This window comes from Aricia agestis, chromosome 3 (genome assembly GCF_905147365.1).
Source record: "Aricia agestis chromosome 3, ilAriAges1.1, whole genome shotgun sequence".
Classification (NCBI taxonomy): domain Eukaryota; kingdom Metazoa; phylum Arthropoda; class Insecta; order Lepidoptera; family Lycaenidae; genus Aricia; species Aricia agestis.
Window position 1 is genome coordinate 11,559,898 of NC_056408.1, and position 18,962 is coordinate 11,578,859.

Genomic DNA, 18,962 nt, shown 5'->3' on the forward strand with positions numbered 1-18,962 from the left:
CACCGTGTTTGACGTGGGAGAGCCATGCTTGGGCACGAATGGGCCGGCTCGACCGGAGAGATACCACGTCCTTACAGAAAACCGGCGTGAAACAGCGCTTCCGCTGTGTTCCGCCGAGTAAGTGAGTTTACCGGAGGCCCAATCCCCTACCCTTTTCCTTTCCCTACCCTCCCCTATTTCCTCCCGTACCCTCCCCTATTCCCTTAACTACCCTCCCCTATTACCCCTTAGAAGGCCGGCAACGCACCTGCAGCTCTTCTGATGCTGCGAGTGTCCATGGGCGACGGAAGTTGCTTTCCATCAGGTGACCCGTTTTCTCGTTTGCCCCCTTATTTCATAAAAAAAAAATAACATGACATTAGGGCATGGTGGAACGCTCGATAGCTGTAACAGGCCATTATCTGATTTAACAAGCCGTTATTTATTTAACATTGCTTGATGAAACTGGGTCTTAAGTTGATAAGTAGTTGACTAAATTTAAATTTTATTTTAAGTCATTAATTGCATGTAAACACAAAATTTAGTACTAAACAAGATTTTCTGTTAAGTTGGAAGGTGCGGCTGGTCGCTTGACACATTTTGGGCAGGCACATCAAATTAAGTTAAAAATATATTAATTCTATGATCCGTACATAATATCAACTTATTAATACGTCGTGTAAGCCGGCTATAACATAATATTGGTTGTATTTCTAAAAAGTATCAGTGATATAAATCAAAATATCTTAACACGTTCGCTGCGGGACTAAAACAGACGGATTTTTATATAGTGCGTTAACTGGCCGATTAGCGTTATATTCATAGCTGGGCATTAATTCGTTAATCCGTTAATCGTTAATTAACGAAGTTACCATTTTGATTAACGGATTAACTTTTAAGTTATCTTTTAAAAATATAAATGGACTCGTTAACTTCCGTTAATATGCAGAAGTTCGTTAATCGTTAATCCAATGCCTACTATTTACCGGCACGGCACCGCGGCGCGGTGCGGAAAACAGGTTCAGACAGTATGAAACGACAAGTGCCGGGCCGCTGGCAGCGCGGCGCGGCGACACGGCAGCAACGAGTGAATCAAAAACAATACTATCCCACCAAAACATTAAATGTAAAAAGGAGCCAAGCAAAATATTGCATGGCCATGCAATATATCTATCGTAAAAAGTTTTCAGATCACATTCAAGCCAAGCCTTCAACTTATTTTCTAATTTAAATCAACATTCAGTGAATTTATCAATATTTTTCTATATTTTTATAATTATTATAGAGGCTCGGCAATGAGCACAAGAAAAACAAATATAAAACTTCATATTTGGGGTAGTTCATACGTACACAAACGGCAAGCGTAAAGTGTTTTTTTAGTATGTACTATATAACGACGCATGTGGATGATGGTACCCAATAAATCAAATCAGTCGCAGATTATTTCTCTAGTGCTCATTGCCAAGCCACTATAATAATTATAAAATAAAGAAAACTATTGATAAATTCACTGAATGTTGATTTAAATTACAAAATAAGTTGTTTTGGTGGGATTTCATTTCTTTTTTTAAGGTTTCTTTCCTTTTCAGGTCACGTTAAAACTTTTCTGTACTTAGCTTAGCGCCCATTCTCTATCTCTACTAGAGATAGAGAATGGGCGCTAAGCTAAGAACAGAGTAGAGATTCTCTAGGTATATAATATTCTAGGTCGTAAAATTAATTGATAATAACAGGTAGGTACTTCTACAAAGTACAAATTCTATGACGATAGCCCAACAACTTTTGAACTTTCAGGAGGTTATTCGTGCACCGATGTTACTTTCGATTGAGTATTACGACCTATCCCGGATTTTTTTAAACCATAATAATTATACTCCGCAAACAAGCGATACCGCGATATAAAGAGAGTGCTACACCATCAATCGAGCGAGTATGGAGTGTACATCGTAATTCGCAGTTCTGATTTCATTTATATTTTAATCGAATTTAATTATCATTGTTTCATTGTTAACTTTGTTAACACTATTTTTCCTTTTGTACATACAATTATTATTATGAAGTCGAAACTCATTTTTAATGTTCTTGCTAAGCCACACGCATAAAAATCTTTTCTTTTATTTAATAAAGTTATATTATACTTTTCAGTTTTTAGATTTCCTTGCCCAAAGGATGAAAACGGGAGCCTATTCCTAATGAGTCTAGACTTCGCTGTCTGTCTGTCGTCCGTCCGTGTGTCACGAGGCTAGATCTAGAGAAACGCTATAGCTAGATATTTTAATTTTTTACAAATTATGTACTTTTGTTGTCGCTATAAAAACTAATAGTCCAACTAAAATAAAATAAATGATTAATACAACAAACACGTTTTTTTGCACTTTTTTACTCTATATCCATAATGGTAAAAGAAAGGTTTTTGAAAATTTTAAAAATACTTAATTGTATTTCAACTTTGATAATAAGTAATAGAAAGTACATAAACTAGTGATTTAACGGGGGCTCCCATACAAATTTACGGTACGAAACCCTATGTACGCCAGTCCGACTCGCACTTGGCCAGTTTAATAATTTTTCCTTTCATTGTGGATAACGACCTACCTTGTTGCCAAATTTGAAGGTTCTAAGTCTGCTAGAAGTACCTTAGAATTTTGATGATCTGTCAGTCAGCGAGTGACAAAATGTAGTAACTTTGATCATCCGTAACTATTAAACTATTTATCGAAATGTTATGTAATTTGGAGGTTAAGCTAGTTTTAATACTTGCTCCTAGTCACTGAAATTATAAATCCCTAGCTTTGTTAACATCGAAGATGAAGGGGGTGCGAAATAGCCGCAAACCGCTTCGAGAAAAGTATGCTACGGCCTTTGCTAAAAAGCTCGGCTGTAGCACTGCCGTGCTCCCAGATATGGATACATTTTCAGGCGCGTGCGAGAGAGAAGAGATTTGTTTCGTTTTACCATTTCATTGCTCAGCACCGGTGCTTATAGAGTGAAGAGTGATTTATTTATTGTTATTATAAATTACTGTTAGTGATCATTTGCATGTTGATAAAAAAGAGTGCAGTGTAATTTAGTTAGGTAGAATGTATTCTACCTAACTAAATTACACTGCACTCTTTTTTTATATATATTTTTTAACTAATAATTAATTAATAAAAATATAATAAAGTATTTTGCTTTGTCCCTAACCTGTTAAACCAGGTTTTGTTTGTACACCAACGTAATGATATAAGTTAAAACAAGGCCATATTACACATATTAACGGATTAACGATTAACGAAGTTAACTATTAATTTGATTAACGGTGCCCAGCTATGGTTATTGGTTATATTTAAACTATACGCCGCGGCGCGGCGGTATGGGGCTTATTGGCCTAGTAAGGTATCGGACCATATTTATATCAGAACGTTCACTTTCACGATTTCTTTCTTGCTGAAACGATTATTCAAGCATTTTTCTACATTGTTTATTTGGCCGAGGCATTATTAATGATTTACCACCAATAACTAAATCTCAAAACGCAAACAAACGACTGTGCAAATGTTTTGTGTCACAACACTAATATGAAGTAAACAATTCAATCACCTATACCAGTGCGGGAAAGGGTGGAGTGACCCTGTGATGTATGACGGACCTTTCGGCCCGTTACCCGCAAGGAATGGAAAAAAAGATGAATCAGTGCGTTATCAGGCCGGCAGACCTCATCACGATTTTAATGCTTTATCGAGTAGCCCTTAAAGTCCTAAACTCAAACCTATACGTCTTGTCTCATTTGAACATACAAAAACACTCATTTTACAGCCCCCGCACCAGGGGAACTTCATCGTTTCTCGCCTCCGCACAGAGCGCGAGTACATGCATCGAGTGTTTAAGCCTTATATAGCAGCGAACGTGTTAATTCTAGTTTCCATTAGCATAAACTAGGCTCCATTCCACCGCGGCGCACGCTGTGCCATGCGCACGCGCACGGCCACGCACACGCGTGAACGTGCACTACGAGTAATTTATTTCTTTGACTACGTGGGTCAACGTTTCCACTGCAGCACAAACACGTTAGGCTGCGTCCCCATTAGACACGGCGCGGCGCCGGCACCGTGTTACGGCTCGACGCTGCCACCATGATACGGTACGGCGCCGCACCGTGTCACGGTGCCGTGTACGGTGCGTCCCTATTCAGTCGATATTTGCGCTCGAACGAGAGTGCTTGTATTCAGACTTGTATGTGTTTATACATTTCAATAGATGTAGGTTACACGATCAGTTTTTCATTAATCTGAGCCATCAATCTGATTGTCGTCAATCAGAATATTGATGGTTATAAAAAGTACATATTATCGACTAAGCCTAACCGATAGTTGTCTACCCCTACGCCATCTAGCGACTAAAATGAAAACTGCTTGACAATCAAATAAAAAAAAAAAAGAAAACGTTTTGATAAATATCATTTGAGAAAAGGAAGACAAGATGAAGAGGAAGAAGATAAAAAATAAAACGTCATTATTCTCCATCTTGTCACTTGTCAACTGTCACGCTGACATTTGAGTTTGAACTTTGACCTAAAAAATTGTTGTTGCTTTTGTTCATATTTCCCGTTAGAATTATTATGTGTAATGTTATTAAATTGTTTTATTTAATCTTGTCCTAAACTTTTGAAACTGACTAGAGTTAAGGGCTAAATATGTGGTGATAATCATACACGATGCCTAATATAAGAAAATATCGACGTGACACGACCGAAGTCAGCTGTTGTCTAAAATATGTGATTTTTGGTGTAAATGTGCTCTTTTGGGTAAGAATTCTATTTCGTCAACGAAATAATACTTGATTTTATGTGTATTTAAGTTATTTTATATATTAGTACTACTGTGTGTCTAATTGGAAAGTATAGTCTATTTCTTTGTAATCTCTTCAAGGCTGTGTTTGCCCATATTTGATTTATTACTTTGTCTTCAAAATTTAAATTATTTGAAGTGTTTATTTATGTTTTTATTTCTGAATCATAAACACCTTAAATTTTGAATAAAACCAATACAGTTGTTCCAACTTTCACTTTGTAAGGATACTAGTTATTCATAGACATGTAGAATGTATTGATTAATTGTATTGTCGTATGCTAAACAATATTTTGTTGATTCATATTGTTTTACAGAGGACAAAATATTTCATATCATAATGATAAAATTTATTCTAGAAAATATATATAATTAAAGGTTAATCTGCAACATTTTTTTAAAACATTGACAATAACAGTATTGACCTTGTGTAACACATTGTGTAACTTTGTATTTTATAAATATGATGCTTAAGATTTTGTGGTATTGTTTCAGTTCTTAGGCCTTATAGTCTTAGCTGTAGGAATATGGGCATGGACAGAGAAGGACACATTCAACAATCTTTCTCGGCTAACCAACATTGCCCTGGATCCAGCATTTATTTTAATATGTGTCGGTAAGATATTTTTTGTGGCATATCTACTATCGTAAATTACAAAGCCAATTTTATTTATTTTTGAAGAAACAATACATTTATTTGGTTGTTATTTATTAAAATTCAAACAATCAATTTAACGAACAAAACTTGAGCTGAGAGAAAGTTAAGTGAGTCAATGCACCATTTTATTTTGTAATAAGCTGCATTTTACAAATTAGTAATATAGCTTCTATACAGAGGTTTGTTAAATTAAAAAAAAAAAAAGAACAGTACATTTTATAAAATATGTGGTCAACATCACTTAGAATTTAGTCTACTATTGTGTTGGAATTGCACACATTTGTAACGCACATGTAACAGAGTGTAGTAATTGTGTTAATTGACTAATCTCTACATGCACTCATCTCGTTACAGGTACAATAACCTTCATAATCGGCTTCACTGGCTGTGTTGGTGCCTTGCGTGAGAATACATGTCTTTTAGCATGTGTAAGTATTCCTTTTGTTTGTCTTTCTGCCACACTCAGAGTGGAACATTAATTATTACTGAAATGTAAGCGCCATACATTATCTGTCAAACTCTTCATTAAATTGAAGGTTATACTCCACTCGGGCTAACTTGTCGCTAGCGGTCGTTGACTCCCTATCAAGAACTTGTCATTTTCCTTATAAACCGCGATTGACAATGAAGTGTCATATATTGTCAATCGTGGTTTTATATGGAAAATGACAAGTTTTTGACAGGGAGTCAATGACTGCTAGCGACAAGTTAGCCCGAGTGGAGTATAGTCATAATTAAGCCCGGCCATATTGTCCGAAATTTCTGATCAGAAACAGTTGAACGTCTGTGCTCTCTCTTACATTTTGTACTGAGCCGAGTGAGCCCGAACTCGCCGGAAGGTTATTTCGGATAGTGTGCGGGGTGGCAGTCCGGCGAAATTCAACTGTTTCTGATCAGAATTCGGACAATGTGCGGCCGGGCTATTATATTTTTTTTTATCTGAGCCATCTAAGGTCGGACACCTGGCCCACAGTAAAAATGATGATTAAATGGAAAAACACATTAAATTTTATTATTATAGATTTCAAATGATCATTACTATGGATTCATTAATTTTGTTATAACTTACAAGATGTTCCGCGCGTCTTCCGCGTAATTTAGGAATTTCACGGAAAACGTACATTTTTCCGCAAAAATAGCCTATGTCCCTTCACGTGGTCTATTCTTTATGTTTGCCAAATTACATAAAAATTGCTCTAGTAGTTCTTAAGATAATAAACAATTTCAAATAATTTCCCCCGTTTTTCCAAATTTTCCTCTATTTCTTCGCTCATATTAGTCTTAGCGTGATAAAATATAGCCTAATAGCCTTCCTCGATAAATGGGCTATCTAACACTGAAAGAATTTTTCAAATCGGACCTGTAGTTCCTGAGATTAGCGCGTTCAAACAAACAAACCTAACAAACAAACCTATGTATAGAGTTGCCTTCCCTTTTGACTTACATCATTTATATTATGTGCTTTAATTTACCTTATTGGTAGTGTTAAACATTTTGGTGATATGACTCAAGAAGAAACAAAAATTTACATAATTGACATTTAGTTGTGGCGTTAAAGTTAAAACTATATTGGCGCAAGTTAAATAATATGCTTGTCCTATATTTCAGTATGCATTGTTCCTGGCGTTGCTGCTTTTGGCTGAGATGACTGCCGGTATTCTATTCTTTGTTTTTAAAGACTGGGTAAGTGATTGACATTCAAAATAATAAAGCCTTGAAAACTACATAACTTTCGAATGTACTCAGTCCTAATATATAGGCTGCGCGTAACTTTAGAATTGCTCTGCAAAAATGCGCAATGTGCGCAATTTGTAAGTCTCTTTGATCGGAAAGTGGAGTGAGAAACGAGCGGGGCGTGGGCGCGTTAAAGGAGACACGCCATTGGTAAATTAGCCGTAAGATAGTGCCTTATTGGTCAGATCAGTGATCACCGAAACGTAATTGGTAAATATTACTTATTGAATGCGGACGAACATGGAAGCACACAGCTGAACGAACTTATAGTTGCGCGCGGCTTTTACCCCTTTTACACAAACATATAATACGTTTTTTTGATACAAAAATGTTAATAGAAAAAACTATTTACAGATAAAACTACAAGCAACTACCGGCTTTCAATCTTTCATCACTTACTACAGGGATGATCCTGATCAGCAAAATTTGATTGATTGGATACAAGAAGATTGGGTGAGACAAGTTCTATGTACTATATTCGTTATGCTTTGTTATGTACACAGTACCCATTTTCATTCTTAACGATATGATTTTTTTAATTAGTAACGGTTTTCTCAGAAATTAATTTGCTATACTTACATATTAAAAACATGATAAGAATATAAATCATGCATTTGCTATCGATAGTATAATAATTGGATGGTTTTGTGCGATTAAAAGTACCAATAATATCATTTTTTGTTTCTAACTTCTTTGCAATTATTGTTTTTAAAAATCAGGGAAGAGGACATAATATTATTATTTTGAAGAGTAAATTTTTCATAATTTTATTTCATTTATACTACTGTATAAGTTTCTATACGGAAAGGAAGGAAAAAAATCGGAAATTCTAAATATTGTTTTCCTGGGTTGTACAATTTGACAAAGCTATTCTCTTAAATTATATTATAACCACTAACCTATATCAATATACAAAAAATCTGCTGGTTAGGGTTCCATTTTAGGGTTCTGTAATCAACAAAACTTGGTTGACTACGGAACCCAAAACGGAACCCTAACCAGCAGATTTTTTGTATATTGATAGGTAATTAGTTATATTATTTAAAAGTAACATTGTCCGACAAATAAAACAATCCATATTTTAGGACCATCAAATCAAAGTATGAAATCCTTTCTATCTCTGTTAGCTACCACTTTCGAGATTTTTCGCAGATAAAATTGTTGTTCGTTTTATCAAAATGAAGCTACTCACAAAAAATTTGCTTGATAATAAAAAAAATGTCCTATGGAACCCTGACTATTATATTTTGTGTAACACAACGTGTTTTACGACATTTACCAGCTGCAATGCTGCGGCGTGGAGTCCCCAGAGGACTGGGACCGCAACATCTACTTCAACTGCTCGAGCGGCGCGGTGGGGTCGCGCGAGGCGTGCGGCGTCCCCTTCAGCTGCTGCCGCAACAAGCCGCAGGACATCATACGCAACAAGCAGTGCGGGTATGACGTCAGGAAGAGCACTTATGTGAGTATAAGTTTTTATTTGTTCTTTTAAATCTACATACTATTTAAGTATGATCTGATGCAAAATTAAATCAAACAACTTTTAATACGGATAGCATAGTACAGTCTAGTACTCCCAAATTAATAATGCGCATGGAAAACTTCGCTAATCGTCGTAATCACGAAAACACTCGAATCTATGAAACTTGCATTTTGCACCTTAGGAAAGGAAAGGAAATAGAAGTAAATAGTATCATATAGCCAGTGGCTGTCCGCTGTCGCTAACTCAACGGGAAGCCATCGCGGCGTTACCATGGTAACGTCCAAGCAACGTCAGGCGCTTCTACGTCACTGCAAAGCGTTTTTCTTTAAAGTTAATTTTAAAACAGCGCTTGCAGCGACGTCTTCCGACGCTCGGAAAATACGACCGTTGCCGAAAAGTAACGAAAATTCCTGTGCGCATTATCATTTTGGGAGCACTGTCCACGTATTGCTGTGGGCCTATTTCGACGTGACAACGTCTAATAACTCGATACTACGGGCTGCATGCACGAAATACATGACGTCATTGTCCCGTTACGCTCATTGTAGCATTCTGCAAGCGAGAAGGCAGCACGAACGAAAGAGAGGCATGATCGGCTCGAGCGACTGTAATGTCTGAAGTTGTCACGTCAAACTACCGTCCGTAAACCGACTTTACAGACAACCAATTTTTTTTAATGAATAGTTTCCTATCATGTAATTTACGGTTTGTATGTATGGATGTTTGGACTTTGTGTTACTTTTTAGCGGTTCGTGGCAGTTTGCCTTATAGACTAGTTGAACAGGCGCTGTCACTGCCTGAAATCATCACAAATAGTAATCGGCATACTAAAAGAAAATAATTAAAGGCAAATATAGTCATCGAGGGGAGAGGGGTGGTCCTGAATCGGTGACCTATTGATACTGGAAATTATTTATATGGCAAAACAACGTTGCCGGGTCAGATAGATATCTTATTAAAATACAATGAAGCCGGCGAGCGAGCGCGTGATCCACGAGCGGGGGTGCCTGGCGGCGGGCGAGGACTGGCTGCAGCGGCACTTCCCCCTCGTCGCCGCCGCCGTCATGGGCCCGCTCACGCTCAAGGTCACCGCTTGTAGACCACTGGCGCTGTGTAGCTACTGATGACGCTGATCCATCAGAGAAGTTGATTCATAGGCAGACGGCGGACCTACGTAACTTGGTCGCGATATGTCAAACCCAACCGACAGATCACGATTAACCCTAGAACCGTACCCATCTTAAACTTTATCTAACGGTACCCTGGGGTACTAGTGCACCCCAACAATAATAACACATTTTTAAAAAGATATTAAAGATTTTATTATTAAATTAACTTACATAGACTTTTTAACAATAACCTCAGTCTTTCTAAACATAATTAAATCGCATTAATTAGGTACTATAAAAATTTTTTTGCATTTTTGTTCTGGTGAACAGTACAAATGAAAGTTTTGCACGTCTCACATTGCGTACGTGATTTGCGGTCTTTGGACCTCGGGAAGAAAAAACACCTTCCAGATTTGAAATTAGGAGAAGCTATAGAAGGCGTTGGTCGTTTCTTCCCCAGTATATCACCAATACTTATTTGTAGGGACGTTGGCAAAGTTCGGTATTGAAATCTGTCATCTAGGTGCGGTTTTATGAGATCAAAGCGAGAGTCTTCAGGCAAGTGCGCCTATTCCTGAAAAATTGCTCATTAGCAGCATCTGAATAGAATGTAACAGTATCATAGAATTGATCCCCACATTATTTAGTATTCCATAGAACACACAGAGGCTCCAGCGGCGAGTTTTGCGCGACACACTATAAGTATGACAAAGCTTTCCATGCCATACGCATTTTTCGCCGCTTTTCTGTTTTTTTTCTACCTCTACCACGTAAAATATCTGGAACGCTGAGGACAGTGACTGGTTACGCATTAGAACTGAACTGCAAATATACTTATCTTCTATTTCTTCGTCTGAATCAGGAGGTGACTCTACTTCTAAAGAGTGAGGACTCTGAGAAAAAATTATGTCATCGTGAAAATCTTGGATAACTTTATCCAGCTCTTCATCAGATGCCTCACCTAAAAACAGATCTTCACCATCTTCCGATTCCAGACGAATATTCTCTATTTAATTTTCGCTCAAATTACGTCTAGACGCTATCTGAAAAAAAGAAAATAAGTTAGGAGTGTGTAAACAATCCTTTAATGCCATCAAAAATAAATAAACTTACAATAAAAAAACTGCTTGACCGATCTCGATAAATTTTATGTCGGTTTCATCAAATTCATGCCCACAAATAACAAAAAAAAAACAACAAAACGATGAAAATGTTCAAACAATAATACTTACGTTTAAAGTACCCTGGGGTACTGCACTACCCCACAAGCAATGTACCGCTTCCACTTGCAAGCAAGAACTTCGTCCGACTGAGGTATCAGCGCATCACCCCGTCCCACGTAAATACACGGACGCGCGAAACAAACCGTCGAACAGTAAAAAAATATAACGAAACTTTTTTTAATTTTTTAATTTGTACCCCAGGGTACGGTTCTAGGGTTAATATTGAATTGATATAACTCGTCCAATTGACGTAGGTCCGCCATCTCCCTATGAATAAATTTCTTAGATGGTACTATCAGAGAAGTTGATTGTTAGGCAGATGGGAGACCTACGTAGGTTGGTCGCGTTATGTCAAACCCATCCGACCGATCACAGCTAACATTGAATTGACATGATCCGGCTAAAAGACGTTGGTCTGTCAACTGCCTAGGAATCAATTTCCTCGATGGTACATGAGAGTTGTGCGACAGTGCCGCTGTGACAGTGGCAAGTGAAAGGAAAATGACGATCGCTAAGCGCTAAGCGCCGCTTAATGCTTGTTCATATTATGAAGGATTGTATCATCCTTGTTGAAGTAAATGTTCTCTGGCTGGTGCATTTGGACACCTTTTTTCCGTCAAACGCATCCCAGAATTCTTTGTATGAAATGACGTCACGAAATGCGGCGCGTACAGTGCGGACACATGTGCGATCAGCTTAACCGATTCGTTGCCACCTTCATTTTCACGAATTCTTACCACAGGCCAAGCAGTTGTGCGGCATTGGCCACTGGTTGTGCTTTATGCACATTTAGACTAAGGAATTGTAATTACAGTATAATCAATTAGTGTTAACGTGTTTTTTTAACAACCCTTGTATGCCGCGCCTGGCGCGTCATCGGCCTCACTGAATCTTTTTATATGACGCGCTGGGCGCGGCAGTGGCCACGAATCGGTTAATGATATACTTTTATGTCACTGCATTGTCGCGGCGCCACTGTCGATATAGAAGGGTGTGTAACGTTTTCAAACTTGCGGGATGGCAGTGCAAATGTCAAAAATAATAGTTAGCGTCTTTTGCCGTACTTATCACCAATTGTAGCCAATATTCATTTTGACTTTGCACTGTTGAATTATTAATGCGAAGACTATAGTTATAATGAAGGTACTACCTACATGACGTTTAAAGGTTGTATATGATTAATATCCCGAATACTACAGAAAAAGGCAGAAAAATAACTAGTATCTTCATTATGACTTTAGCATGATACGTTAGAACTGCGTAGGCTACGACTTCCCCCATTAATGTGTATAGGAAGTGTAGCGTCTGTGTTTATTTAATCTATGTTTTATTTTGTCATAGCACCGTAGTGTAGTTGTTTCATTTGTTTTTTTTTGTTTTAGAACCTTGAGAAAGCTAAGATAATTTATGACAAAGGCTGCTTAGAGGCCGCCGAGGAATGGTTTGATCATAATCTGTTGATAGTAGCCACGTCCGCTGTTTGTACCGCTTTTGCACAAGTAAGTTGTAGACGCACTAGCTGTGTTCCGTTTCAATTTATTTTGGTCAAATGTAAACATACTCGTGGCCCAGAGCGCTTAGTATTATATGGGATTTGACGTATTGACTTGTGTGATACCGACCACATCGCAACCACAAGCGAACACTAGGCCGACCACATCGCAACCACAACGTTGCGTCGATGCAATGACAACGCGCGGTGTGCCCGCGCTCTTTCCCCTCTCCGTTTCATTGACTTTCGTACGTAACCACATCGCAACTACTGGCGACAACGCAACCACGTCGACATTTTGTCGGTACCACAACGCAACTACAAAAAGCTGCAGCGACACCGTTCACACTTAACGACTGCTTGACGGCATTTTGTCGTTGCGACGTGGTGTGGTTATGGTACGTGTGGGTTGGCCCTAAGTGTCAAGGGTCTTGCGGTGCTTTATAACAAATCCTTTATTTTTTGCATCTAAAGGTGGCTTTCTGATCTTTGCCGCAAGCAACCGCGGTCATGGCCACATTTTCTACCGACATTGGCCCATCCCACCGCTGCTTTAGCGTAGAGTGGCGTAGAAAATGAAACCTATAACATAAATTGGCATTTTATTAACATTTTTGTCGGTTGTGGATGCCATAAATACTGAAAAAAAAATTAAATTAAATATTTAAGTGGGCTCCCATACAACAAACGTGATTTTTTGCTATTTTTTTTGCTCCATGTCAATAATAACAACATTTGCTTTTGGAATGTTCCGTTGTATTTAGGTATACTTTGATAATAATTGACGACAAAATTAAAATAAATTAAAAAATTACGGGGGTAAAATCATACGAAACACACATTTTTGGCTATTTTTATTGTATAATGGTACGGAACCCTTCATGCGCGAGTACTACTCGCACTTGGCCGATTTTTCAATGTGGTTTTAAAAAGGAAATTCTTTGATTATGATCACTAAAAAGATACAAATGCTCTTAAAACCCCGTTGAATCCGCACAAAAAAGGCATAACGTTACTTGTGTCTGATGAGACTTATTTTACTCCGCCGAAAAAAGAAATAAGGGACAAATCTACCCGAAATATCAAATTAAACGTCTCATTCAAAATTTAATAGGAACCGCTACGTAGTTATGCGATAATTTCATAATTAATTTCTAAAAGTTGTCTAACAATATTTTGAAATAAACACAAAAAACCTTCTCCTGTAAAGTAGGGTTTTTGCAACAGCGCCCTTATTCGTAGGATACGACGAAAAGTGAAAAATCAAACAAAAATAAAACCTAAGATGTGTCTTTCTTTAAGCGATACTTAAAAATAATCTATGGAAGTCTGTTTGCAGATAAGCTTAAAAACATTTCCATTTTGTCAGCTATCCAAAAAGGTATAACATTATGATCTATGCGTCTAGCATGCGCGTCCAACGAGATATCTCACTCTCGAGTGTAGTTATATTGTCGATATCGACATAATTTCTTAATCATTTTTTGACATTATGTCAATAGATTTTGACGACAGATCTACACGAGAAAAAATATATATGTCATGCTAGGGTTAATAGAGATGAAGAGACAAACTATCAAACATCGAGAAAATATGTAGACAAAATTTTCTCGTTATGCGCATGCTCGGCGCACAGAACGGTGCTAAGTTGAATGTAATGCGACTAAGTATCGACTAGAACCCAGGGCTGGCTGGGACCTTATTTCGTCCATTTTTTGTTTACATTTTTATCAAAATGAATTGAAACGGTGTACACATTTTACTATTATTATGACAATCTAACTTGGCAAGTGGTGTAGAACTATTTTAAACAGCTAAGGTCTAATTTCACCAACGACGTTAAAGATAATGCTCGAATTAGTACCATGTTACCTCTTTCGTTTTTCATATGAATGAAAGAGAAGACATGACATTTTAACAAGCTGTTAACACTAATAGACGTTGGTGAAATTGGGCCTGAAAGTATTAGTTTAATCTCCGTCAATACTACATGACACACCAGTTGGCCAATTTGGACTAAAATAATAAACTTTTTTATGACCTCTTGATATGAAATCAAGAGGTCATAAAAAAGTTTATTATCCGTCCATAAAATGTTATTTAGTGTGCTGTTTACATTATAAATGTAGTTGATTGCTATTTACTTGATTTTAAAACATAATTTACATTTGAACCATCAAAGAAATTGATTCATGCAGATAGCGGACATCCATACTTTAGTAAGGTTAAGCCAAGACGATGTTATTTAATCAATCGGTTAAGCTTGACATAAAAACGAATGACATCCGCCATATGCCTCAATCAATTACTCTCATGCTAACTCAATATTGTATACTCATTATACTCTCAACCCCGCAGATCCTAGGCATATGCTTCGCTCAGAACCTCCGCGCAGACATATTCGCGCAGAAGTCCAAGTGGCACTGACAGTCAGCCTCTCCTGCGGCCGTGTGACGTGTGACGTCACGCCCCCGCCCCGCGCCGTCCCCCGCCGTCGCCGCGACAATCACTCGTCGCCACACCACGCCCGCCCGTACCTAGTAAGAGAGTAGATTTTTATTCGCGAGAAAACTCATGTTAAAGGGACCTATCAGATAGAGAGCGGTCGGTTTTGCGATCTCTGTGTTAAATTAGTTACATAGATATACTCACACAGGTAGCGTTCTGAGGGCCTAGACAAGCGGCAAGCGATTATCGTAAACGCCAACGCCACAAAATGTATGGGATTTGACATTAGTATTCGCTAGCGAAGCGATGACTATGTCAAATCGCATACATTTTGTTAGCGTTTACGATAAACGCTTGCCACTTGTCTACTAGGGCTGACCGCGTCAGAATGCCTTTTGTGTGACAGCAAAGTGCGCAGAAGTGACCGTTTCTATGTGAACGCTGTCTGTCTGATAGGTCCCTTAGGCTTAACTAACACTGGCGCAGAGTCGAAGCGACGCGACGCGTCATAAACTTTTTCGCCTACAGCATATTCATCTCTATTGTTCTATTGTTTAAGTACAAATCTTTGCAATGGAAATATGAAAGCGCGCGTTGACGTGTGCATTCCCTCTTCGTCTCTTATCGCGCTTCCACATTTACACAGCGGAAATGCTGCAGGCACAGATAAATCATGGGTCTCCAATAATTTATCTAAGGCTGCAGGCAAAAAAAATTATGACGCGTTGCATCGCTTCGGCACAGCGCCAGCCTTACCCTAAAATGATGGAGATGCCCAACAGGGATATTATATAATAGATGTCTGAGATTATCTTCATCGATGAGTAGAAGCTATAATAATCTGATATTTGTAAATATGTGTTTATTTTCATATTTTATGTACAAGATGTTAGTGTAAACACCGTTATCCTTGAAACCATCAAATGAGCCAGTCAAAGTGAACAACTTTTTCTATGAGAACAATGCTGGGAACTCAAAAATGTCCGTCTTCCCACCCGTTCCCGTCAACCCATATAAATTGCCGATCCGGGCCGATGCCGTCTTCATACCCATACCGATGTATGGGTATGAAGACGGCATTTTTTTTGAGTTCCCAGCATTGTTCTCATAGAAAAAGTTGATCATTTTGACGGGCTCATTTGATGGTTTCAAGGATAACGGTGTTTACACTAACACACTGTATATCCCATAGATGAAAATTAACATCCTGATCCATACTCAGTAAAAATATTTGAATACTAAACACTCGCTATCGAATAAGACATGTCCAGTAAAATAGTTATCTCGCGAATAAGATACAGTAAACATAGAAATATATTTTTATTGAGATTACTTATTAAGTCCAGTATTGTAAACCAGTTTAACCTTTTGATCGCCATACTAAACGACTACATAAACACGTCCATACTAAAACTGCCTTACACAGACAAGCAATACTACTAAACTAAAACTGAATTTATCCTATATATTAAGCGATCTTAAGGTTAAAGTTATGTTGAAATCCATCACTGTTTCGAAGAAATCCTAAAAACTTTCTATGACTTCATCTTACTATCCCTACGGCTAATATTTACAAGATTTTAATGCAAAATCTCTTGAAATTCTATATTTATTAGTATATTACTATATTATTATTATATTATATACCTTTGTTTTAATGTCTAATAGTCAATAATAATATTTTATTACTTAATCTAATACGTCACTACGAACTGTCTTTGAAAATACTGGCTCGTATTATTATTATTATAACCCCAAAATGTATTCTTGAAATTGCATATTTTATCTAGCAAGTCTTTTCTCAACACTTGGCTTCAAATGTTTTGTTCGGACCTAAAACCGTTGTAGACTACTTAAAAATGTTGTTATATAGCCTGCCATGTGTTCAAATGCCCAAGCTAGCCTTAAAATGGGAGCTGTGAGATGAAATATTGGATTATAAACGTAGTTTTGTAGGTACTCGTAATTGATAAAAATATATAACTGTTGATTTTCAATACGTAAGTTTGTTGCGTAAAATCGATTGGAATTCGTTTGTCAAATCGATAAAATCGAAATATCGATTGCAATCGATTTTATAATCGATTTTGCGGGACAATCGATTGGTTAGGGTAGGCGTGGCGTAAACGGGATGTAGGCTTTTGGGTGGTGAGTAGAGCTGTAGGAGAATAATGGCTGACAATAATTGTAAGAAAATTTGTATTTTAACGATAAGGTGACTAGGAACTAGTATTGCTTTAATTAACAACTCAGAGGATAAGTTACTAAGCTTAACATCGATTTAATTTACTGTTTTGATTTAATATCTGCAAAATTAGCATAGCTATGATCTGTTTGACAATACCTTTTCATAAAATTATTTCTCACAATTTTAGTATTATAACATATAGTATTTAGACGATAAATGTAATTTACTCATGTGCTACAGATCTTAATTTATTTTATGAACTGTGTATGTTATGCAATAATTAATATTGTGTTATTTTTGTAATTTTCAGGGATTTGGTTTTTAAATTATTTATGGGAATTGAACTTTAGTATTAATTGTATTTATATAAGCAACATTTTAAATTACGTTTACAATATTATCTGTTGAAAATACAAAAATATTCTTACACAGTATTACTACAAGATTTGAAACGCACAATAATTATTATTATCGAGGTTTATGCCTTGACATGTTCCGTTTCAGGCGTAGGGATCAATCCTTTACAGTATTTAATAAAAGTAATTGAACTAAGCGAAATCATACATACATGATACAGCTTGGCCATAAAAAGTTGACATAAAATGAGAACGCTAGTTTCTTTGCAGCTGTCACATTTTTGCTGGAAAATGTTTATGTATTTTGGTATGGAACTAAACTATTTCGTTTAAAAAGAAATAGTTTAGTTCCATTATAAGTTTTAAACTATTACTAGTTTTCTGCTAATCTAGTTAGGTATACAGAGATTTTCCCGCCATGATAAATCAATTTGACGTTGACATTTGACACATTCCGAAATACCCTCGAAAACATTTGCATTTGAACTGCCTCTCTTTACTAACATATAAAAAAGACTTTTATAATTGTTTTAAGTACAGCTCCAATAATTAATAATGAGTCTCAAACTGTTAACAATCTGTATTATTTTAAAATCTATTACTCATAGAATAATTTGTTGTAAAATAATGAAAATAAATGTCGTACCGACTGACTCAGAGCAGTACCTAACTTATTGTTAAAATTGTATTAAACACTGATCTAAATATTTCTGCCACTACACAATGTCCACTAAAATCTAGTAAGTAAAGGTTTTATTTGTGCTAACACTATTTTAAGGTATACTAAGAATATTACTAATATCTAAATTAAGTAACATTGCCTTTGTATTCCTTTGCAAGCCTTTTATGCTAGACAATAAAAATAATTTTACTAGATCTCAACTTATGGAATTATTACTATGTATTGCACTGCCATTTTCTATAATATTACGTATTATTATTATAAATAACTACTTGTTCACGCTATAATTATGTATTTTATAATTGCCTATGAATTTGAATAAAATTTGTTTACCTTCTTTAATAAAAGCTATTTCTAATAAGTATTATTAAAATAGTATTTAATCGAGTGTTTTATATTTGTTAGTATTATTTATATTTAAAAACGTAATTATTATTGATATTATACTCTTAACTTGCCGTTTTTGGTATTCAAGTTGACAGATGCCTGGAATTGTATTAAAATTTTCTTGGTACCTTACTAGATGGTGCCAGTTAAGAAATATGTTGCAAAAGGATTGACTTTTTGTTACTTTTATACATTCATTAATAAAAAATGTAATTTCATAACGTTAGCAACAGAATACTTAGAGATTTTGGCTTTTGTATTTTTAAGCTTTAATAAAAATGATCTTATTTAGGAATCTTGCTATATTTATTAAAATGTGACGTATTTGCGTTGTATTTACAGATTATAGTGATGTACTTTTTATATTATTTCATAATATTGTTTAGAGAGAGAT

At 36.5% G+C, this 18,962-nt stretch overlaps 1 protein-coding gene across 2 annotated transcripts; it reads left to right on the top strand.

Moving 5' to 3' along the window:
- The first annotated feature begins 4,533 nt into the window (after positions 1-4,533).
- Positions 4,534-15,194, top strand: LOC121740488 (tetraspanin-5). Of its 2 annotated transcripts, XM_042133188.1 has the most exons (9): positions 4,534-4,765; positions 5,304-5,424; positions 5,821-5,894; positions 7,075-7,149; positions 7,555-7,653; positions 8,483-8,662; positions 9,655-9,768; positions 12,398-12,514; positions 14,866-15,194. In XM_042133188.1, exons 1-9 carry the CDS (start codon positions 4,676-4,678, stop codon positions 14,932-14,934), a joined length of 939 nt encoding a protein of 312 aa, XP_041989122.1. In that variant the 5' UTR covers positions 4,534-4,675; the 3' UTR covers positions 14,935-15,194. The 2 variants fall into 2 exon arrangements, with proteins under 2 accessions (XP_041989122.1, XP_041989121.1); XM_042133187.1 differs by lacking the exon at positions 9,655-9,768.
- The last annotated feature ends 3,768 nt before the right edge of the window (positions 15,195-18,962 follow it).